At 53.5% G+C, this 23,641-nt stretch overlaps 2 protein-coding genes across 2 annotated transcripts; both read left to right on the top strand.

Annotated features, from left to right (window-relative positions):
* Positions 1-12,350: 12,350 nt before the first annotated feature.
* On the top strand, positions 12,351-13,737 carry BZA05DRAFT_259621 (ubiquitin-conjugating enzyme/RWD-like protein). Its single transcript, XM_051480111.1, has 5 exons — positions 12,351-12,519; positions 12,614-12,814; positions 12,889-13,002; positions 13,071-13,285; positions 13,362-13,737. Exons 2-5 carry the CDS (start codon positions 12,785-12,787, stop codon positions 13,459-13,461), a joined length of 459 nt encoding a protein of 152 aa, XP_051340676.1. The 5' UTR covers positions 12,351-12,519; positions 12,614-12,784; the 3' UTR covers positions 13,462-13,737.
* Positions 13,738-20,637: 6,900 nt separating this feature from the next.
* On the top strand, positions 20,638-22,163 carry BZA05DRAFT_335370 (rab-GTPase-TBC domain-containing protein; the record flags this gene model as incomplete). The annotated part of the gene is made up of 4 exons (XM_051480764.1): positions 20,638-20,720; positions 20,825-21,458; positions 21,521-21,717; positions 21,773-22,163. The coding sequence occupies 4 exons, from the start codon at positions 20,638-20,640 to the stop codon at positions 22,161-22,163; spliced, it is 1,305 nt and encodes a 434-aa protein (XP_051340675.1).
* Between the last annotated feature and the right edge of the window lie 1,478 nt (positions 22,164-23,641).

Raw genomic sequence — 23,641 nt, 5'->3', positions numbered from 1 at the left:
ATGCTTCAGGGCTCGAGGCTACGTGAAACTTGAAAGACTTGCATATCCGGCGGCACAGGTTGTCACTCTGCGACCTCTAGCTACTCGGAGGATATATGAGGTATGTAGGCTGGAGCTCGGCGGAGTGCGATCTTGCGTTGAATATTATACCCAAGTACAGCGAGCACCGCTCTCTAGGTAGGTGCGAATCTCAGAGTTCTCATACCACATAGTCCGATCCAGTCCGGTCCAGTCCGTCCGGACCCATGGACGGGACTGGTCACTGGACTACATACATCCAGTCTGTCCGGGGTGTTTGTTGGACGAACTGGGTAATCCGACAGTAAGGTCGGACGGGACGGACTGCAGCCGACTGAATTCCAACCCCGTGCAGAAAATCGGCGGACGGGACAGACTGGGTACTTTTATCCCGTCCTCCGAAAGGTACGGACGGACGGGATTGGGTCTTGGCTGTCCGGACGGGACGGACTGTGGAGAATACCGGCTGTGCGATACTTATTCACCTGACGGGCCTGACATTTTCTTCCTCCTTCTTGTCTTCACGACTGGTTGAGTTGCATTAGCTCACAAATGTCCCAAACGTAAGAGCGCGGGACTAGAAATCGGACTCCCTGTGAGAGCTATACCGTATTCTACTGCACATACATACTGTAGGAGACAATTGTGGTCGTTAGGTGTAAACGTGTTGTCTGAAGAGGAAGATCTATCTACAGGAGTTCCTTATATACTTCTCGGCCCCAACTCGACCCGGGTTACCCTCCCCAGGGTATGAACCCTACACCTCGAGATATGAACCCCAAATCACTTCCCTGTTCAGAACAAGCGCCGTGGTGAAGAAAAATAACACCCGCTAATCAGCCCCAATATTCCTTCCTCTTCCTCTTCGCCTTTGCCTGCTGCGCCCTCCGTTTCGCATCCCAATCGCCTGGACCTAGCCCGTGCTTTTCGTGATATTCTTCCACCAACTCCCGTGCGTTCCGTAGTCCATCCAACTCTAACCAAGCCGTATCGCCAATGTAGTCATCCAATTCTACCAAGTAGCGAGCGTTCTTCTTGGTGGTACCTGCGTTTGTATGCTCTAAAATCGATTTTAGCTCACAGACCCCGCCTCCCTCCTTCTTCAACCGGAGTAGTGGGATGTGCTCTTGTGGTCTTGATCTGTCAGTAGTGTCATGCCGGAGGCGTGAGACGTGAAAGACTGGATGAATCGGAAGATCGGTGCCCAAATCGAGCTTAACTGCGGTCCCCTTCCTGAAAATTGTGATCCCGGCGTTTGGTATTTGCATCCGCTTGTTACACCCAGCGAGCTTGAAACGTACTTCAGGCATATGGGAATACATTAGTACCGCTGTTGGTCATCATCAACCATTACTATGGGCAGTCATTGGAAGAACTCAGCCAGAATCAGTGGATTTGGGACGAGTGATAACTTGTGATCGAGATTCAAACCTCACAGATGGCCACTAGAACCTCGTGGAGGGTGGCTATGGACTCATTGATGAGTTTTGGAGTGCGCTCAATTACCTAGGAAAACCTGTTGAAAATCTCATCAAGACGTGCAGGTTGTCAAAGGTTATCCTCCGTGGCCGCCATGGTAAAAGCATACTAGTTTCCGTTTCCCATACAAATAAAGTTTTATTTGGGGTCAAAATAACCCTCGAACGGTCGTGCCGGACAGGCGAGGCGAAACGTACCCGGTGGGTATATGAAGGGAAGCCTGTCATCTGTCAGTACTTTAGAGAAGTTTGGATCAAAACTTGTCGAGTTGCATATACATACTTCTGCAGTCATACTGCGATTGCTGCGGCACTTGAGGCACGTCATAGACAATAAGGAGACGCATACTATCTGCGAGATAGTAGTCACCGGAAGGACACGGAAGTCATCAAGCCAATAGGCTGCGGCTCCGTCGTTTGTAGTCGCCGACCAACTCAAGGGTGCATACGAGTTCCGCTCGGAAACACCAAAATCGAAGATAGACAAGGGTTCGGTACCCGAAGACCCAGTGCCTAGAACCATCGTCCACATCTCGTACAGGATACTCTTGTGTATTACCGAGGTAATACTCTCCCGAGCGCTCATAGTTAGACATCAGGCGGGGTGAGCCGTGTCGGTATAAAGACCGACGGCTTTCCGTCGTAGAGAAGGCATCGACTACCATCACTGGGAGTTAAGCCATAACAATCAAACATTGTTACTCTTGGATTTACTCTCTCTCCCTATTCGTGATTATCCGATCATCAACCCTTTTCAGTTGTTGTTTCCAAGAACAAGGCGCCGTGCGAATCAGTTGGGCCTCTACGTTTACTTCACCGCCATTGTACAGGTGCTGTTCTCTTCTGATCAGTAGACTGTCTTTGCCCGCTACTGTGAGCGTGCCAACTGTGAACCACCCCAGTGTTACACTGGACTACATACATCCCGTCCGTCTGTCTGGGGGGGGTGTGTTGGACGGACTAGGTAGTCCGCCAGTAAGGTCGGACGGGATGGACTACTTTTATACCGTCCTCCAAAAGGCACTGACGCTGGACGGGACTGGGTCTTGGCAGTCCGTCCCGTCCGGACTGTGGAGAACACTGGGTGCAATACTAAGAGGTATAAATCCACCGAATTAGCCTTACAAGTTAACTACCCTTCCCTCCTTCTTCTTTCTCCGACCATGATATGTACTAAGTCCTGAACGAAAGAATGCCGCACCAGGAATCATGCTCCTTTTGAGGGTCATACTCTGCTGCACATACAGCCCTGCTCTGCATGGCCCAGCCGGCATTCGTTCGTGGGTTTCTAGGACATCCCAGAAGGAAGACCCCTTTGTTTGTTGGGCGATGTCATGCATAATCACTCGATAACGGCGATGCGGGGGATTTTTTTGGTGGCGGGTTAGTACTTATGGGGGGACAGAATCCTTTTCGCACCGGCTGCGTTGGCCGTTTTGAGCAGAAGACTCCAGACTCGAGCGTAGTTTTCGTGGTGCTACTAGGTAGTACCGGTAGGTGGTTGGCGAGTGACGCTGTAGGTCTAAGAGTACCTACCTCATCCTACACATGCATACATCGTATTTTTCTCCGAGTGATGTCCGAAGCATGTACTGGTTCTGGTACGGGTCCGGCATGCGCAGCGAGCCTGTCGTCGGGGCTGAGTGAGGCGGGGTGTGGGGTGTCGCACTGTGGGGCGCGGGGTGTGAACTCTGGAGCAGGAGTGGTTACCGGCATTACCTTTGTCGTGGGGCATGGATGGAACCCTATGGAAGGCCGCAGGAGAAGGACGGTACCATGTATGCCCCGGATCGGGTATTGAATGGAACTCGGTTGTGCCGCGACGAAGGACCTACATCTTGCCTAAGGCCCGCCGGTAGTTACTCTACTGTATGTAGCAACGGGATCAGAACCCAATATTCGACCGGATAGATAGACTAGGCATCTGTCTATCTGCGTCCTCTATCTGCGGAATAAAGTGTATGTCTGTACCTAAGGTACTCTATCTGCTCGCCCTACGGAAGGAGTCCTCCGACGGACGTGTCACAGCCCGAGTGGAGTTGGCTGCTGGTTGGCGCGCTCACGTGCTGCTGCGCCCAGCTACTCCACTCTAGGCAATCCAGGTAGTGCCAGGGATGGAGCTCACAAATCGGGCGGCCAATCGCCTGTGCCTCCCCCCAGCGCCATCCTCTTTAACTACCGTGCATCCCCGTTCTCAACCATCCTGAACCCAATCCACCGCCAAACTCGACCACCACCAACTTTACCACCAACTCCACCAACTCCATCAACTCCACCACCACCAACTCCACAACCAGCCACAATCCCGCAACCACCACCACCACTACAACCACAACCCCAACCACAGCCACCCTCCCCCTCCAAACCGCAAACCACTCAATCCACAACCGCCAACCCAAGCAATGACTTCCCCGCCGGCCTCCCCCGTCCCCACCGCTCACGCCGCGTCGATGCCGCCCCCACCGCCGCCGACACCGATCGTATTCGCGCCGCGGCCGATGCGCATACCCAGCATCCTGATGGCAGCGGCGCCATCACCGCGCACGCCGTCGCCGTCGCTGCGGAGCACGCAGGACGTGCTCGAGGACTTCCTAAAGCTCGTTCGCGGCGGGAGTCCGAGGCGGCAGCGGGGGAGCGTTAGTGGCGAGGGGATGAGAGAGAAGGGGTTGTGTGAGTACTACTCCTAGGGCGGAGGGGGAGGGGGGATAGGCTACACCGCACAGCAGATGGCTAACGGGTAATGACAGCGGCTGCAGCTTCGCCGGTCTCAAGGAAGGAAACCCGCAATCCTATCATTCACAACTCGCAGTTCGGACTCGGCGCGCAGGGGGAGGAGGCCTGATCGCTCCCCCGCCCCTTGCTCCTCCTTGCTCCTCCTTCTCGCGGCTGTCTTGCTTTCTTGCTCTTGGGTATTCTTTCTTCCTTCCTTCCTTCGGTTCGCTACCGTGCGATGATACGGTGCTATGGTACGGACGGATACGGATACGGTGCGATTGCTTTTCTATGGTGCGATATTATTGTTTGTTTATTAGTTTGTTTGTTGTTAGGTTGGTTGCGGATGATTTGCATGCTTCCTTGCTTGCTTGCTTGCTTTGCGGGGCGGGGAAGGTCGGATCCACCACCCGCTCCCTGCTAGGATCTGGGAATGGGCTGGAGACGTTGTTGAACTGTTGAACTTTTGATTCTACTACCTATCATACGGGTGCGGTGCTGTGACACAGCATGTATGTATCTTTTTGTCTTATTAATTCTGTGGAATATGGACTATGGACTTTGGCCTTTGGCGGGCGATTGAGTTACTACTACTACTACTATACCGCTGCTACCACAAGACCGGATTGTGCGGACGTGAATGGGGCGGATGAGGGGGCCCGAGGCGGACGGGAGCGGGGCCGGAGTGGTTACAGATGCGTTTCATATCCGTATCGTGGGACTGCAGTGATGTGAACCGGAGTGCAGCCAGCTTGAATAGAGACGTGAAGCCCGAACTCCGAAGGGCAATGGATTATGGGATTATGGGATTATGGGATTATGGGATTATGGGATTATGGGATTATGGGATTATGGGATTATGGGATTATTGGATTATGGGATTATTGGATTATGGGATTATGGGATTATGGGATTATGGGATTATGGGATTATGGGATTATGGGAGATCTGCGGAGGGGAGGTGGCGCAAGCTCTGAGCTCTGGGGAGAGAGCTTGGAGCTTGGAGCTTATAGTGGCTGCTGAGCTGCTGGGAAAAGGTACCTTGGTAGGTACCTATGTAGAGACCGCGTGGAAAACGGAGGCGGTGGTGGGCACTCAAGTGCTGTAGATACCTAGAGCAACAAGAATTGTCGCCGAGCTACCGTATCTACTCGGTCCGGAGCTCAGTAGTTATTCGCCCTTTACTCGGGTATAGGTTGCATTAAGCTCACGTCTGCCAGCGCAGCGGTCATCTTCGTCTTCGTATGTATGTATGTACGTGTATTCTAGCTGCAGCGTGCAGATGGTGGAGCTAGCTAGCATAGCTAGCATAGCTGCGCGATAGGTACATATGGGTAGGTGACGGGTGATGGGTGAGGGGTTGTGATCACTAGCGCTGGTACTGGCGCGGTTCTTGCTCGTCGTCGTGAATGGTGAACTCGACCTCACTTCTTCGAGAGCCTTGTGAGTGAGTGAGTGAAGTCGAATAGCAACTTCAAGATTCAGCCGCATGCCCATGGAGACTAGTAGGTACCAGTAGACTACAATTAGTAGTATCCAAGTATGTGTGTGGGTACTCGAAGGAATTGGAAGGATTGGAAGAATTGGAAGGATTGGAAGAATTGGAAGAATTGGAAGAATTGGAATGATACGGCTTGGAGTAGCTATCCCCGAGGCTGCGCCGATCTCGGAGTCGGATTAGACGGAAAGAAGGTACCTATGATAGAAGGAACGAAAGCCCGCCATACGGTACCGGTATCTATCTCCCGAACACAGCCAGCTCCAGGCAGCTCCAAGTGGCTTCTTGTATAGAAGCCCCATACAAAATCTGCTGTCACTTTTCCACTCTTGCACAACACAACATCGCACACCCCCCACCCCCAATCCTCGGTAAAAGTCGTCAAATTTCTTATCTCTAAAAAGGCATATGATTCAGACTTCTGTTCAAGAGATGATGTTTTCCCGGCCAGGTGTCGGCTACCTACATATATAGATTTACGTAGCAAGAAAATGTGCATTTCTGGTATAAAACGGGCCCTTTATCAGTGTATCATACAAAAACTTTTGACCTGGCATGTAACTTGCATCTCGATGAGACGAGCGCTGCAGCCTACAGCAAGGCAATTCTGGACTCTGGAGTTCCAACCTTCCACTGATGTGGACACTGGACAGACGGATGCCGGAGAGTCGAGACCGCTGGGGAAGATACTCATACAGAGAGTGGGTTTTCCGAGTGGGAGGCTGGGAGCTCAGGGAGCGGGAAGAAAGCCTAAAGGGAGGCTGAGCTCAGGCAGGAGGAGGAGGAGGAGGAGGAGGAGCGCTGTTCCTCCCCACACCTTCTTTCGTGGCATCCCTTTTGGAAGAGGGAGCAGGCGGAGGGAACTGGAAGTAGGGAGAGGGAGCGGAAGATGCCTTTTCCTAGTGTTATTTCCCTGGCGCGTTGTACTTTCATTGCGGGGACAGCCTATAGGCCGAGGCGGTGGGCAGGGAAAGCCACAGCGGGCCACTCGATGGAAGTCGCGTTGGACAGTGGCGGGGAACCGGAGTGTGTACAATGTAGGTATATTGCCATGATCTACTTAGGTCGTAAGCAATTACTGGTTAAACAAAAAAAAAACTTGCATCTCGATGATTTGGGCATCGCGGGCCGCCCGCGAGACTCTGCTCTAGAAGGAGTTGTTAATGCCCTGGAGTGAATACACAGTTAGCAGTGATCAGTCGACATCTTGAACTGGAGAATACCCACCTCCTGCCCATGCAGCCGACATTCTGCTGGCTGGACTCCCGGAACTACCGGGGCCATATCTTGTCGAGGATGTGGACGTGTCCACTCCTCTCCTGGGACCAACCAAGGTCCGACCGGAGGCAACGCAATAAACGTTATACTATCATATCCCGCACTCATGTTAGCCAGCCGACTCCCCAAACCCGTCAACATCACTGGTTGGTTAGACATACCCACAAGACGACGCCAATGCAGCGTTGGCATCGTCACTTGGAACTCGAATCCGGATCCGAGTCAGCACCCCCGCAACTTCACCCGCACCACATGGTACCAAGGTGTGCTGGCGGGTGTATTTTTTGGCCTGGAGTGAAGACAGTTAGCAGTGATCAGTCGACATCTGGAACTGAAGAAAACCAACCTCCTGCCAGCGTGCAGCCCAGATTGCTGTGGGCGGGCCTCTTGATACTACCGCGGCAATTTCTTGTTGGGGTTCTTTCTGCGTCCATTCCTCTCCTGTGACGAATGGAGAAGCCGTGGCTTCTTCGTTGGTCCAATCGGTGGCAACCTCCTCTGCCACCCCGACCCAAGTGGGGGTGGGGCAGAGTGGAACGGGATGAAACCTATCGGCGGTCACCATCCACCGCCGCCCCCCGACCACGACCACCAACACAACACAACACAGGTCGTTCCAGGAGCTTAATCAGCCCCGTAGGTCTGGGCCGGTGTCGACACCGGCCCAGCCAACCAGCCAGCCCCCGTGAGGAGGCTGGAAAAGAGCGAGGGGCCACAATTGGTCCCGGGAATGTCGGCCCGGAGTGAAACTACCTCGATCATCTCCGCGCGGCGCTGGCCGAGCCCGCCAAAGAATCGGCGGGCTTCCAAGATTCAGTCCATTCTGGACTGGTTTTGGTGAAGGGAATTGCAGGCACAGGCGTCGGGTGCTTGAACAAATGGTGGGGAAGAATGCTTCGGAGGGCTGGTATCTGATGTCGGATCGTTGTTCGGTTGTGTTGTGTGTTGAGGTTGGAGTGTGTTGTAAGAGAAAGAGAGAGAGGGAAATGCGGGTTGGTCGCTGTCGGTTTTGTGAGGGAGCGATTTAGGGTTGGTTCTCGGAACCCTAACTATCACTCACACAAGGGCTTCCTGCTCTTCAAAGAACTATGTACCTGCGTTGTCGGCTAGGGTTATCGCGATAATGTCAAAAAGGAAATCTTACTTCCACCCAGCAACTCCCATTGACCCCACTGGCGTATAGAAGTATGATGTACCAGGTATCGCATTCCCTATTCGCACTCCGACATCGATAAAGATCTCCACTTAGACCGAGTCCATTCCTTCCTGTAGCATCCAACGACACTTACCCAAGGAAGGACAAGATTAAAATTTACAAACAAAAACACGCCGAGACGGCGCCCGCCACGGTGACAAAGAGCCTCGCAGCTCAAGCCCACTCCCCAGCCCACAACCATCTCCCTCCCTCCTCCTAACAAACGATAGAGCCGTCGAGTCCAGATCCGATGTTGAGACGATGGCCCTGGACGGTGGACATCTCTACATTCATAGGTGCTACCTAATTGTTCTACAGGGGCGCCCACATCGGCGACATCTGTCCGTTACGTACCTGGACGATGGCCTCTACCTAACAGGTGGAAACCAGCTGTATGTACGAGGCCCCGCTGCCGATACCGCTTTCTCTACGATTGACGACACACTCGCACAGAGACGAGTTCTGACGGCCCCAAAAACGCAGAGACACTACAAGAATGCGGTTGAGTGTAGAGTATCCGCATCACCTTTTGCTGGCGATTTGGGTGGGAATTTTGAAAAGAGGGAGGGGGTGGTGGTAGGGGCCCAGTTGCAACCGAGCTTCTATTCTCTAGAAGCTCTGCTTGCATCTCATGCGCTCGGAGGATAGAGGACTGTCGCTTGGGAGAGATATGTGTGGTATAAAACACAGACATACAATTTCAGAAAATTGGTCTTCTATTCGAGTGATTGGGTGTGATTCTCTGTATAATTATTTTTTAAAAAACGAAATAACAGCGGATTGGGGAGGAAGGAGAGCATAGGAGTCGGTTTGCAGATGTATGACTTACAAAGGAGGAAGAATTACGATCCAACTCCCACCATATTCAGCGCTGCAAGGGCGTATGAGGGTATACATAATATCTGAGCATTTGGTGGTACTCGTTTGTCCGACGCCTGAATCACGACGGCAACCTCTTGCCCCAGCAGTCCCACACGAAGAATCTTATACAACGCTACAGAGTTATGTATAGTATTAGGCACCAAAGTATCGTAGTACCTAGCTCTCGATGGGGTTCGAGGCAGCTGCCTAAATTTATGTATGTATTGTACTTCATGCCGTTTGCGGCAACTTCGTGCGCCCAACATTGAAGGCACGAACTGTTTTGGGAAAGTTTCGTATGATATGAGACGTCGTCCAAGAACAATTGGCTTAGAGGCTGCTCCCCACCTGATGAGTCATTTCACACGCTTGCGGGATGGGATGGGTGTTACTCACCTGGTTGGTTGGTACATATTGTGGAGGAGGCCGAAGATGACGGACACTCGCACCACCACCTTTCATGGAACTTTCTCGACTACCACATTAGTTTTTGCTCTGAGCGTACTGCTTGTCACTCGTCCAGTCCCGGCCTATGGTCGATTCTGGTTTCAGTACTTCAATGTGTCGTTTCTTGTGGAAGATTCTACTATTGGAGCGAAGCCCCAAGGTACTTGTGGGCCGTGAGTGATTACTGGTATCATACACTACGAAGTGGAAGAAAGAACTTGACTGCCCTAAAGTAACTAGTCCCTTACCCAACAATCGTTATGAATTCAGACCACGTAGCCTCCTCCACACGACTGACTTCATCCTCACCTCTCCATCACAAACACTGTACAAACTCACACCATGCGTTTCCCGGTTAGCCGGCGCATCTTCCAGCGCACACCCATCATTCCATGCTCCTGCATTCTTCACGGCCTTGTCTGCTCCAGAAAAGTCATCAACCTGATCTTCGGCGTCGTCCTGGGCGACTGTGGGTGCTGGGTACATTACGACTGCGCCAAGGAGTGGGCGGTAAGTGAGGTACTTCTACAGAGGCTGCCGTGCGGGGGCGTAATGACGAGTGAGGGAGAGGAGTTCCGGAGGGACTGGAAGGAGTGGGATGGTCCTGGAGAGCTTTTTGGGGTGATGGTTGGGACTGGGAGGTCAGACGCAAACAAAGACGCGGATGTGAGGATGAGTGGATATAAATCGTTGGGAGGATAGGTATTGATTACTGGAATTCTTTTATTTATACGCAAGATATTCGGTCAGGTTTCACTGAATTTACTAGTAAAGAGAGGGATCTCACAGAGTTGAACAGGACAACGATTGTAGAATTCCCCACCGATCGGATGATAAGCGTGCTTAAACCTCATCGTTTGAAACAACCATCATAGAACCCCATTCTTTCCTTCTTCCTGCTTCAACATCCTCTAAGACAAGCGCCACTATAACCTCCTATAACGACAAACTGGTGGGACCCAACCCTCCCCTTCCCTGTTACTCATCTTGCATGATGGAATCCCATAAATCATATCACGACGATCCCATAGCCTCTTTAGGTGTTGACGAGAACTGCCCTGACCAGGCTGATACACGGTAGTTTTTCATGATTTTTTCCATAGCCCACGAGTCCTATGCCATACAACCCAGATGAATCAATCATGAGTATACTCTAATAAGGTCGTTTCTCGATCAGGATAAGCCTTCAAAGCTTCCCCGGTGTACCGAACCCACGTAAACCAGTCGTTGGAGAGCGTGTCAGATTGCGGACGCCGGTATACGCAGAGTCGCCCAATTCGCGGTTGCCATTACCAGCGTTTAATGACCATACGGAGCTCACCAGTCCCTATGTAGCCCTTCTCGTCTTGGATTTAACTTGCGCCGTGGTGCGAACAGTTGCAGCCCGTACACAAAGGGATTTTGATCGCGTGTGTGCGAGCAAGCAATTGGTATACCGGTAGTACCTAGTGCACAATACACAAGTGTAATCTCAGATGTCCGTCCACTTTGAAGGCGCGCGGATGGCCAAAGCTTTCTCTCCCCCCGGCTGGATGCCCTTCTTTCTCATCCGTAGTCCACCACCACCACTCTTCTGGAAGTCGCTCCGTAGCCGTGCCCGGCCCACCACCGCCGCCGCGGGCCTAGAGGCTAGAGTAATTCATCCGGTTCCAGGCCCATGGGAGATCTTACTCCGGTGTCGGGGATGAGGGATGAGGGATGCTGGCAACCTTCCAGAAGGAACTCATGGAATTTCGCGAAGGTTCCTTTCGCTTTTCGTGTTGGGAAGGTCGCCAGCCTCGCCTCTGGGTACAAGATTGAGTATTGAGTACGTATGTACCTCGTAGCAGCCTCGCGATGGTTGAAGAGTCCTGACTCTTGACACGAGACCGATCACTCGTGCGCGCGCTCTCTTCTTCGCAGACCATGTGCATGCTCCCCCCTTCCCCGTCCCCCTTCCCCCCGCGCGCGCTTTTACATAAATCGGAATCAATAGCGAGAGCAACTCTCGATTCGATTCGATTGCGAGATCGCCAATGAAAAAAAAATGAAAAAACTTTAAATTGAAAAAGAAAAAACCCCCACTCTTCTTCACACAGAAACCCCCAATTCCTTTTTTTTTCTTTTCTTTTCTTTCCCTTTCTTTTACGCTCGAGCCTCATCCGGAACAGCTAGAAGGAGGCAAATATCGTCGTACATATGTAATTGCGACGAAACAAAACGAGGCAAACGAAAGACAGGGGGCGGGTGCGGTTTCATGTCACGAAATCGCGGGAGGGGGGATGGAGGGAGGGAGGGATGCGTGCGAAGGTCCGTGGGGAGATGTGGATGTGGGGCGAGGTCTCTTTTAATTCGTGATTGGCGTTGCTCGGGGAACGTGGATTTGGATTTAAATTTTGAGGTAGATAGCAGTACGGTACGGTAAGGCAGCGAAATACAGCCAAATTTGGTGGCCACATTGATCTTCCGGTGGCAGCCCAGACTGGCTATCTCGAATGAGTGCTGCTTGTTTCTAGGACATGTGCCAGAGGAACGGCGCTTGACTGCCGCGGTGCGTATACACCGGTTGACGCAGCTCGCTTGGCGACTAACTAACCTTCTGCCTATGATGTGTCCCGTCGGCGAGCAAGATGCTCTTGTGGACAGGTTCGGCGGATTGGTAAATCTACCCGCGGCGTCTAGGGGATAGATATCAGTCGATGCCATATAGCTTCAGACTTTGTTCAAAGAGATTCTGCACCATTAAGATGACCGATGAAAGGAAGGAATACAAGTACACATGTACCAAAGGTGATGTATCCCAGCTCAAGGCGAGAATCAAGAACTAGCGCTTAACACACTCGGTGTTCCTTTGCTAGGTACTACTTGTGAATGGGTTCTTTGGGACTATTGGGAATCTTCCAGTTGCCTTTAAATAATCCATCCATGTACGAGTAGGTGTATTTTAGTCACTTATTGATCAGAATCCACCATGGAAGCTCTCAATCACAAACCTCCAACGGCCTCGGGCCGGATACGAGTACGATCAAAGGAGAAACCCTCAACGGCGCCAGGTGAGTGACATCGAGTGTCTTCCGTCTGCTGTCTGCTGTAGTTATGGTGACAAAGTGCTCTGTGTATCGTGGGGCTCCAGCTCATGCATGCAAGATCCATGTCTCGGGCCAAGCCGCCTAAGCTCCCGTCCCCTTCGAGCTAAGGTCAGGCCGCCCCACTTCCCACCACCAAACAGCATCATCGCGGGGCTGAACCACCTACGAAAGCTCTTCAAACCAAACCACAACCTCCCGTATACCGACACCTCCAGACCGCTCCGACAGCATGGCCAACGCCCAGAAACGCATCTCTCGCGTACGTCCGCCCTTCCTTTGCTTGCCCGGCTATGTCGGCGCGGTGGTGGCGGTCACATACTGACAAACCCACAGGAGTACGCCGAGATCTCGTCGAACCCGCTGGATGGCATCAGCATCTCGCCGATTGACAGTGACATGTTTAAATGGCACATCCAGCTCACCGGGCCGCAGGGTTCGCCATACGCTGTTCGTCATTCCTCCCTCCCACCTCCCCCGCGCGCTGGGGAAGCCTTGCTGACATGCTATGTATATAGGGCGGAACCTTCAAGCTCCTCCTCACGCTTCCCGAAAACTACCCGTTCAAGCCTCCGATTCTCTCGTTCCAGACCAAGATCTACCATCCCAACGTCTCGAACGACGACAAGGGCAGCATGTGTCTTGGTATACTCCGTAGTGACCAGTGGAAGCCCAGCTGCAAGATCGCAGCAGTGCTGGAGATGGCGCGGGGCCTGATGCTGGAGCCGAATCCGTACGTCACGTCATGCGTTGTTCATCCGTTGTTCTGTTCTGCGAGAACAACGTGGGCATCGGCTAACAGGGTTTAGTGACGATGCCGTCGAAAACGCCATCGCCGACGAGTACAAGAACCGCAAGGCGAGCTTCGAGAAGACGGCAAAAGACTGGACGAAGCAATACGCGAAGTAGTCCGTACACCCCCCCCGTTCCGGCAGGCTCGCGAGGAGGAAAGTCCGAGGCGGCGTGTTTTTCCATGTGAGCATGCCTTGTTCGGGTCGATGCGATGTGTTGATCGCAATTTTCCTGGCCGGATTCTTTTTCCAGCGTCCCCCCCTCCCCAACGGCTTCCTGCTTTCTAACGTGATCCAGGATAACTGACGTCAGAGCTCTCTTTTAGAGGTTTGAAATACACAACACCATCACGCGGAAATAAAATTACGGTTGGGCGACGATAACGGTTTCTTTCTTTTTCTTTTCCTCTTATTCTTTTTTTTCCTCCTCCGTTTTCCTTTAGCCCTTTTCCATCTTCGATTTATGGTTTATTTTTTTCTTTTTCTTTTCTTTGCTGCAGCAAGGTGAAAAATTTTCGCGGATTTTGCCTGAAATTCGTGCTTGTCTACAAAGGTTATCTTGTTCTGGTCGAATACCTATACCTGTGGGCGGGCTAGCTAGAAGATGGAATGCAACGCGGTTGATTCATTCTCCTGGATTTCTCCTGAATTCGTGTGCACAGTTGTCAGGGGATGGATCATGATTCATGGCCGATGGTCACCTACGGCGATGGCGATGGCGATGGCGATGACGGTCATGAGGTTGTGGTTGCAGGGCAGGGTGGGCCGTGGCCGTCACAGGAACCGAGTCGAATCTCATACACAGGGTTCTCCAGGCTCCAGAGTCTCCGGTGTGCGGGATGCCTGAAAACTGAACAGTGAGCATGCGCAGTCGAAGGCGACGTGAGACTTGACTCGTATGATACGTTTGTGGAGCACTCTCAAACTCTCAAACTCGCCGGCCAGCCGTGCCATCGGGATAAACACTCGGAAGGCTCTGCGTACATACGGCTATCTTTGTCGCTGCCGGTGCCGGCACCACCTCCGCTTCCCTTCCTGGCACCTGCAGAGAACCGCAAATAGGCAGCCACAGGAGTGTGTGCGTGTGTGTGTTTATCGTTTCCCAACACAAGCAGAGCAGAGCCGCGCTGCAGGGGGAGGGGGAGGGGGTGTGGAGGTGCTTGCGTGATTCGTGATGCGTGACGTGATGCGTGATGCGGGAAGAAATTGACGGTGGTTGTACATGCGCAGTTGTGCAGTGCATTACGGGGGGGGGGGGTGGTTTTTGGATGGTTTGGATGATTTGGTATCTAGCATACATAATATGTAGAGGATGTGATAGAGGTATGAGAGGTTTGTTTGCGTGCGGCTGTAGAGTAGTTACAGTACTCTAGGTAGATACGGAGAGATACGAGAGGAAACGAAACGAGACGAGAGGAGCCGAGTCTGCCTATGCGGCCTATACGCCGTGCGGTCCACATGATAGGAGGAAGAGGCGGACCACCCAGCAGGCTTCGGACGTAAGCCGTCGCTTCCCATTTCTAGTCCAGCAGGCAGGCAGGCAGGAAAATCGCTTTCCACGCCCTTTCCTCATTCCTCCAGGCTCCTCTCCGTGTGTGTGTGTAGATTTGTGACCGGGAAGGGACCGGGGACCGGGGGAGGGAGGCACTCTACATACGCAGGTACGCAGGTGCGCAGGTAGAATAGGTACGCAGGTACGTAAAGATGCAAATTGCAATTTCTCTGCTTGAGGATTTTTTTTGCTACCTACATACGGCACCTGGACGGTCGACTGACTGGACTGACTGACTGGCTGGCTGGCTGGCTGGATGACTGGGGTGGGCCCGGTGGGGGTGTAGAATACATGGAACACCAAGATGGAATAGGTAGAATACATGGGATACATGGGATAGAATACATGGAATATATAGATTAATTTTACGACGTGAACGGTCCCGGCAACGTGGCTAGAGTGCTCAGCGGAGGGCTAGGAGTAGGCAGGTACGCAGGTACGCAGGTACGCAGGTACGCGGGTACGCGGGCACTGAGCAGGCACTGGGGGGCATGCTCGTAGAAAGGGAAGAGGGTATCGGTACCTACATAGACCACGGATGGAAGCGCAGTAGAAGCATTACATAGGGTGTCTACATTCGGAGCCGTCTTTGGGTTCCGATTTCGCCACAGGTTTCGTAGAAGGTTCCGCAGCCGTGTTTCCGCTTCCGCTTCCGCCTCCGCTTCCGCACATTTCAAACCTCGGAAGCGACGGCCGAAGCGACGGTCGAAACGAATCCGTTCAACCGCTCATCCGTGTTTGGCTCTGCGGGTACTCTGCGGGTACTCTACGGGAGCGGAGCGGATCGTCCCATTCCTCCTGTGTCGTGCGTCTTGCGTCTCTTGGAAGTAGTTCGTGGCGGTGGTGCGTCTCTTGGAAGTTGGTGGTGGTGGCGGCGGCGCTGATACACACTCTACATCGAGAAACTTGCACCAAACACTTGGCAGCCGCCTCATTGCTCATGGGCGTTGGGCGTTGAGCTCGGATCCTCTCGACTCTTGAGTTTTAAGGTGAGTCGAGAGGTTCATCGCCCTGTGCGAGGTCCAGATCTCGAGGGCAGACCCCCTTATCAAAGTCGCCACAGACGTGGGTAGTGGGTGATAGAGTATCCGCCAGGAAGCTGTAACTACAGAAACCGAGCATATATACGGACGGACAGACCGAGTCAGACGGACCGACCCGTCACCCGTCACCCGCCCATCCGGCCGAGAATCAAGCATCGAGCATCGAGCATCGAGCGGCAATGCAGGCGGGCGGGACGGGTCCCGCGAGCGGCGAGGTACGTAGAACTTACCGTACATAGACGCGGGCGCTTGAGCTCGCGGCGAGGCGGGGTGGGGGAACAAACCCGGCCGTGGTTGCACTGCAAACAACTTGAGACTTGAGACTTGATGAGACTCGGAAGATACGAGGTGAGATGCAAATACGTGATGCAAATGCGTCTTCATGCGCGCAGCACGCTCCGACGGACTGGAGGTGTAACTACTGTATGGGCCGTAAATAAGCCGGATAACCACCTACGACGACGCTACACGGTGCATCAGAGCATCGTAGGGTATGTAGACGTCACGCGGATATCTGCTCTCTCTCTATCTCTCACAGAGCAGAGCAGCGAAGAGAAGAGCATCTGAAAATCCCGGCGGAGCGGACGCACCACACCACACACGATCACATCACATCGAATGTATATAGAGCAAACCCTCTTATTTACTAGTACTTTTTCCGGACCCATAATAGGCTCCACGGGCATTCAATTCAATCCGGAAGATTACTTTTATCAGACATATTACACAGCAAGTCCGGTAGAGAAAAAACACTCACGCTCATGCTCACCATGCGTCAAAGAGAAAAAGAAAGTCCGAAGAGAAAGTCCGAAGAGAAAGTCCGAAAAAAAAAAGACGAAAGAAAAAAAAACGAGTCCCTCCCTCCCCTCCCCTGGGGTCCTGGGGTCCTGGGGTCCTGGGGTCCTGGGGATCAATGTCCTCGGATCCCGTTTCGGATCTGCCAAGCTGCCGCAGCGAGGTGGTAGCGGTGTATAGCGGTGGTGGCGGATCTTAGCCCGATCTGTACCATGGGAGCCGTCGATGGGTCTACGGGGGTGAGGGGAGGGACGGGGGATGGGTGGACGGGGAGGGGGGACGGACGGGGGGAGGGGATGGCGAGAAAACATCGAAATGCCGAACTCACGCCTGAAGACGGGAGAAACGGAATCCGTAACGAGGTGCCGGACGTTCGTGGTGCAGTAGAGAGTATCGTGGTCGAATGTCCGGCCATATGCTCTGCTCCGCTCTACTCGGGCCAGAGCGAGTGGATGGATCGCGAGGAGGATACATTCATAGGGGAGTATCATGCTAGTAAGGACTGTCGGGAAGCAGATGAGATGGTAACTCTCCTCCCTCCTCTCGCACCGATCCCATATCGAAGCCGTAGTTTTGCTTGGCCAATTCTACGCCGATATCCAAGTCCCTCCTCGCCATTCCGACCACCAGCACCAGCACCAGCCGCTAACTGCATCCCGCTCTAAACCCAACCCAACCCAACCAACCAAAAACCAAACCAGCCCGCTGCAGAAACGAAGCGCTGGTCCATACCGAACATCTCCTTCTTCGGCTAGAGCAAGCAATGCGAATCTCAGCTTGTCGCTGTCCTGCTGTCTCGTCTCGCCGGCTTGACTGCTTTGAGCCGGCGGGTGGGCTTCGGGGGGATTGGGAGAAGGGATTGGGAGGGGGCTAAAGGAAAAGGAAGCGGTGCGGCGAGCGAGCGAGCGAAAGAGAGAGCGTGATGAGCTCGTCCTCTTCCCTCCTCTTTGCTCTGTCAGTGCGGTGCTGTGCGGTGCGTGCGTGCAGCGCAGTGCAGCGCAGTAACTACCACCGTGTGCAGTGCAGCGTGCCTCGAATTGGCTGCTCGGTCGGCTTGTCTGTGTGTTCTCTCTCTCCTCTTTCCTTCCTGTTCCTATTCCTGTTCCTGTTCCTGTTCCTGTTCCTGTTCCTGTTCCTGTTCCTGTTCATGTTCATGTTTCCCGTGAGTTTACCACCACCACCACCACCACCACCACCATCGCCACTGCGTACCACCACTGCATACCACCACTGCCACCACTACCACCACCACCTGCATCACTAACCGCCAACCTCACCTCAGCCATTAACCATCACCACGCTCATTCGCCTTCTCGCTCAACTTATTCCTCAACCGAATCCGTTCGCTCGCCCGTTCGTTTGTTTGTTCGGCACGTCTCGCCCCCCAGTCGATTATCGTCCCCGATGCCATCATACCACGCAACACGACGACGCTGATCCGCTGCGGGATTACGGGTTTACCGAGACGAACTTGTCGGCTACCTGCACGCTGCTTGCTGCTGCTTGCTTGCTGCCGCTGCCGTGGGGATTGCTTGTTGCCTGACTGCTTGCCTGTCTGCGTGCCTGCCTGCTTCTGCACACCGCATTTTGCACATTCCATTCTTATTCTAGACTTCTGCGTAACCGCCATCTTTCTTATTCTCGAGCTTGTCTGGAGAACACTACCTAGCTGTCCAAAGACCAAACAATACGAGGAATACCTCCTCGAAGGGAGATACCATAGAGGAAGAAGGAGAAGAAGAAGACCAAGAAGAAGAAGACCAAGAAGAAGAAGACCAAGAAGAAGAAGACCAAGAAGAAGAAGAGGAAGAAGAAGCAAACAAACAAATCCGATCCTCGACCTCTCTTTCGTTCTCGCTACCACTTCCCCCTCGCCCCTCGCCCCCAATCTACCTCCTAACAACGCCAGCCGTTATTAGTACCACCAACCCTTACTTGCCTACCATCATTACTACATTACTACTACCATTACCATTACCATTACTACTACTGCTGCTACTACAACTGCCACCCCCCCCCCCCCCCGTACCTGCTACAGGGTCTCTGATATTAATTATTGCTTCCCGCTTTGATCTGTCCTCGAACAGGAACCACGCCCATTCCGGTACTCTTCTTCTTCTTCTTCTTCTTCTCCTTCTTCATACCAGTGTACATACGTTCAACACACCTTCATCTATTCCGACTGCAGTGCTGGATACATTTGCCGTCCTGCTGCTACAACAACTGGTTCGCCCATATTACTCGTTTACTTCTATCCCCCGTGTGGAAACGGCGAGCTGGCGTTGTTGTCTCCCGAACACAGTACCGTCCAGCCCCCGAGACTCGAGCATCTCGGCTTTGATCCACCATGACTACCGCGTCGAATATAGACCCAAGGTCGACAGGGCACTCATTAGATGAAGGAGTAGTACGGCAGTTGCCGCCGCAGCAACCGCAGCAACAACGTCAATACCACCTCCCACATCCCTCCCCTCCGCGACAACACCCGCTCGACACCCCCCCAAACCACATCAATAATACCAACCACCAACCTCCTCCACCTCCGAACGGCGTCGCCCCTCCTACATCGCCGCACCCTCCCCCTCCCCCGTACCGCTCCGACGACGACGAGGACGACACCACTTTCTACCTGCCATCCTCGCACCCCAACCCCCACCCGTCGCATCCGTCGCATCCCTCAAACAAACCAGCGAATCGACCACCGCAAGTCAATCGGTACGCCGGCGTGAGGCGGATGTCCTCAGTTCCAGAGTTAGGCCAGACGCTACGCGGCGGCCCAGGCACGAGACCGCCAGCCCGATCACATTCCCGCGAACGTGGCAGCTCTAACAGCTACAAAGTTTGGGATGGGAGACAGGTGCCACCTGTCGCGCACGGCGGAAACAGGCTGATACGACAGAAGAGCATCGAGAGGGGGATGATTGTCGGAGCTCCACCACGACCTTCGTCTGGAAAACGGATAATAAGTGGCGGTGGCCACAGACCCGGGAGCAGGCCGGGGAGCAGGCCAGGCAGTCGGAACGATGTACGTCAGCATCCTCACCAGATGGCGCAGGGCCGGCCGATACCTCCCCCGGGCCTCAAGATGCCTCTCGCTTTCAACAACATAGCCAGGGAACGGGGGTTTACCACGGGATCGCATCCGGCACCGCAACCACCACAACTACCGCGCAACCACCCACGCGGTCCCCATGTAATCCCCGCGAACGGCGCACCTGACCTCTACGAAAACCGCCAACGACCCCAACAGCGCGAACCCCCACGAACCCACCCCTACCCACCGCAACCCCCCTTCTCGGCAAACAGTAGCGCATACAACTCCCCGCACAGCTCGTTTGGTCCCTTCAACAATGCCGACGAGATTCGAACATCCTTCCGCTCGGCGCTCTCAGCTTCCGACATGAATCGATCGAGCGGCTTCACCACTGCGTCCGAAGCACCGACCGAAGACAGCCACGCGATGACGGTGGACGAGGCGATAGGGATGTACGGTTCCGACACGGATGACGACATGTACACCTCCGGGATGGAATCTGAGCATCGGCGGAGCAAGGGCGACTCGGTGCTCGGCGGAGGACGAAATTCCCCGCACGGCAGCTATTCCGAGTGTAGCTATAGGATGAAGGGGGATTCCGTTCTCGGAGGCGAGGCATCCCCGGAAACGCGGTCGCGACACTCGGATCAGGAAGAGCGACTGGAGGAGGAGATACTGAGGCAGGCACAGGGGGAATCACTAGGCGCACCGCGAGCCGACGAGGTGCTCCGGCGCAAATCGCCAGCTCCGTCGATCGAGGACGGTCCCGACGTTGGTGCTCCGCCGGATCTGGTCGAGGAGATGGTTCTCAGCTCCGTACCGAACGAGAACGGCGAAATGGACGAAGGGGTCGACACCACATCACCGGATATGCCAGAACAGCCACAAGACCCAATACCAGAAGCTATCGCAGATCCACCGCTCCCGCCTATAGAACCCAGAGATCGATACGGGTAGGACCCCCCCCCCCCCTCCCCCCCCCCCCCCCCCCCCCCCCCCCCTAGGGCTGACATCCATCCATCGAGCATGTTACTGACGGCGAATGGGTGTGCGATAGATTCAAGAAGCAGAGCCAATACATTTCGCTAGCGGAGTACGAAGAATGGGAGGGGCGGTACAACGAGACGCTGGAGAGGCGACGGAAGAAATGGGATCAGCTGTTGCGGGAATCCGGGTTGACGCCCGGAGAAGAGGGGCCAGTTAGGTTTCCACCCAAGTCGGCCAAAATAAAACGATATGTGCGCAAAGGTATACCTCCGGAATGGAGAGGCGCAGCCTGGTTCTGGTATGCGGGGGGTCAGAAGTATCTCAGCAAGAATGTGGGGGTATACGATAGTCTGGTTAAGAAGGGGTCGATTGCGCCCGATGCGGAGCTGATCGAGCGAGATCTTCACCGCACATTCCCCGACAATATCAAATATAAGCCCGATCCTCCTCCCGGGACGCGGATGTCCAAGATGCTGGAGAAGCAATTCGAGACGCCTATGGTGCAAAAACTTAGAAGGGTGTTGGGTGCGTTTGCTATACATGTACCGAGGATTGGGTACTGCCAGAGTCTGAACTTTCTGGCCGGGTTGCTGCTGTTGTTTATGCCGGAAGAGAAGGCTTTCTGGATGTTGTTTATCATGACCCAGACGCATCTGCCAGGAACTCACGAGATGAACTTGGAGGGGAGTAGTGTGGATCAATGGGTAAGCCGTTCCCTTGCGTCGCTCCGAATTAGTGGGGACCCCTCTAACGCAGAATAAAACAGGTACTCATGACGAGCGTCCGAGATAGTTTACCACACATCTGGCAGAAGATTGGTGGAGGATTGGACGGTAGTGAGGTAGAGCTTAATGGTACTGCACTTCCACCAGTCACACTGTGCACTTCATCGTGGTTCATGAGCGGCTTTATCGGAAGCCTACCTATCGAGTCCATCCTTCGCGTCTGGGATTGTCTCTGGTAGTAAGTACAAGGAACACTCCATCGAGCTACTCGTTTGATGCTAATCTCACCACAGCGAGGGTTCGAAAACGCTCTTCCGCATCGCCCTGACGGTGTTCAAAACCGGCGAGCCCCAGATCAAAGCCGTCAACGACCCGATGGAGATCTTCCAAGTGGTGCAGACGATTCCGCGACGGCTGATCGATGCCGGCGCGCTGATCGAAGCCTGCTACCGTCGCCGCAACGGCTTCGGCCACCTCAGCCAAGAAACCATCGATGAGCGCCGGCAGGAGCGCCGCAACGTCTTTGCCGAAGAGCGTGCGCTCATCGCCCGCGGCGTCCGACTCAGCAAGGATGACGGTGCACTGCGCAGCACAGGATTCGATACTGCCTCCTCGCATAAAGTTGGAGGCGGCCACCATGGAGACTTGGGGAAGAAGTTTAAAAAGATCTTGGTGAAGACGTAACACGCAACAGCAGTCGCTAACTATAACTCGTTTCTTAACGTTTGTTTTCTTTTTGTTTTGTGTTTTTTTTGTTGTTTTCTTATTATGGGGGGCATTTATGGAGCGGTGTTGCTTTTTTTCTGTTTTCTGTTTTCTGTTTGCCGTTTTCGAGGCGTGGCGTTTAGTGTGTTGTTTCTTCTGTTGCTGCTGCTGCTGTGTTTTCTGCTGAGTTTGCGTTGTTTCGTTATATAACACTCGGCCTTGTACTTTGTCCTGTCCATCCGTCACTCTACAATATTTTTTTCGTTTTTTTGTACTTTTTCTTCTTTCTTTCTTTCTTTCTTTCTTTCTTTCTTTCTTTCTTTCTTTCTTTCTTTCTTTCTTTCTTTCTTTCTTTCTTTCTTTCTTCTTTTTTCTTTCTTCTTTCTTTTTTACTGGTTGGCTTGGCTTGGCTTAGGGGGTTTGGGCGGGTTGAGATATTGAGATATTGAAATATGGAGTGATAGGAGTGATAGGAGTGATAGGAGTGATAGGAGTGATAGCGAGAGAGTATTGTAAAGAAAGGGCGAGGTGGGGCCTGAGGGGATGGGCCTGGGGGGCGAAAGGGGGGGGATGGGAAAATACTTAGGAAAGAATAAAACAAAACATAAAGAAAAGAAACCAAGCGAAAGCCAAGATGGACACATGTGAATGTGAAGGTGAAGGTGAATCTGTGGACTGGGAACGGGAGGGGACGGGAGGCCGAATGCGGGCGGGTGATACTGTGACAGCGGGAGGGGCTGGGGATGGAGGGTGACAGCGGGAAGGAAGCGGCAGACGGAGGCAGACGGGGGGAAGCGAGCGAGCGAGGAGGACAAGGAAAAGGAAAAGCAAACGGAGGGGGGATTGAGGTGTGCATGTGAAGCTGTGTGAGCGGGAACGAGAACGAGGGCCGGAAATGGAGACTGGAGACTGGTGGGCGTATGGTATAGGTAACATGGTGGAAGTTGTATCAGTTGCAGTTTTGGAGCACGATTGAGGTTGAGGTGGGCAGTTTTGGTATTTGTATGATATGTTCATTCCGTCCATGAGGTCTGGTACTACTCTACTCTACTCGTCTCTACCAACAGCCATCCAGCCTTACTCGCGATTCGCCAAACGGTCGAGTTCCAAGCCAGCAATGAGTAACGAGCAGCGAGCAACGAAAGCGGAGCTGGGGAGGAAGTCCACTCCCTGGGCCTCGCCATGGCAAGGGGGTTGAGTACCTGCGTACCTTGTATGTACATTCACGCGCGCCACGGAGTGGTCAATGCGATCAATGCCAGTGGGATCAATAGGATCAATACCAATGACAATGCCAATGTCAATAGCAACTCCGGGAATCCAGGAACTCCAGGAACCCCGGCAACTCCGGGAACTCACCCGTTCACCCCCACCCCCACCCCCCACCCCCTCACCTTCCGGCTGTTCTAACTTCTCGGTGCGAGTGAGCGAGCGTATATACCTCTACTCTACTCGCA

This window comes from Tricharina praecox (assembly GCF_024521635.1).
Source record: "Tricharina praecox strain CBS 144465 chromosome Unknown BZA05scaffold_8, whole genome shotgun sequence".
Lineage (NCBI taxonomy): Eukaryota > Fungi > Ascomycota > Pezizomycetes > Pezizales > Pyronemataceae > Tricharina > Tricharina praecox.
The sequence above is the reverse complement of the archived record's forward strand: the minus strand, read 5'-3'. Positions and strand labels throughout refer to the sequence as shown.

Bases quoted from the DNA above. Each gene is read 5' to 3' on its own strand.
- BZA05DRAFT_259621 (XM_051480111.1), top strand. From the start codon at position 12,785: ATGGCCAACGCCCAGAAACGCATCTCTCGC. The intron at 12,815-12,888 runs GTACGTCCGCCC...ACAAACCCACAG, and splicing joins CCCAGAAACGCATCTCTCGC to GAGTACGCCGAGATCTCGTC. The intron at 13,003-13,070 runs GTTCGTCATTCC...CTATGTATATAG, and splicing joins CGCAGGGTTCGCCATACGCT to GGCGGAACCTTCAAGCTCCT.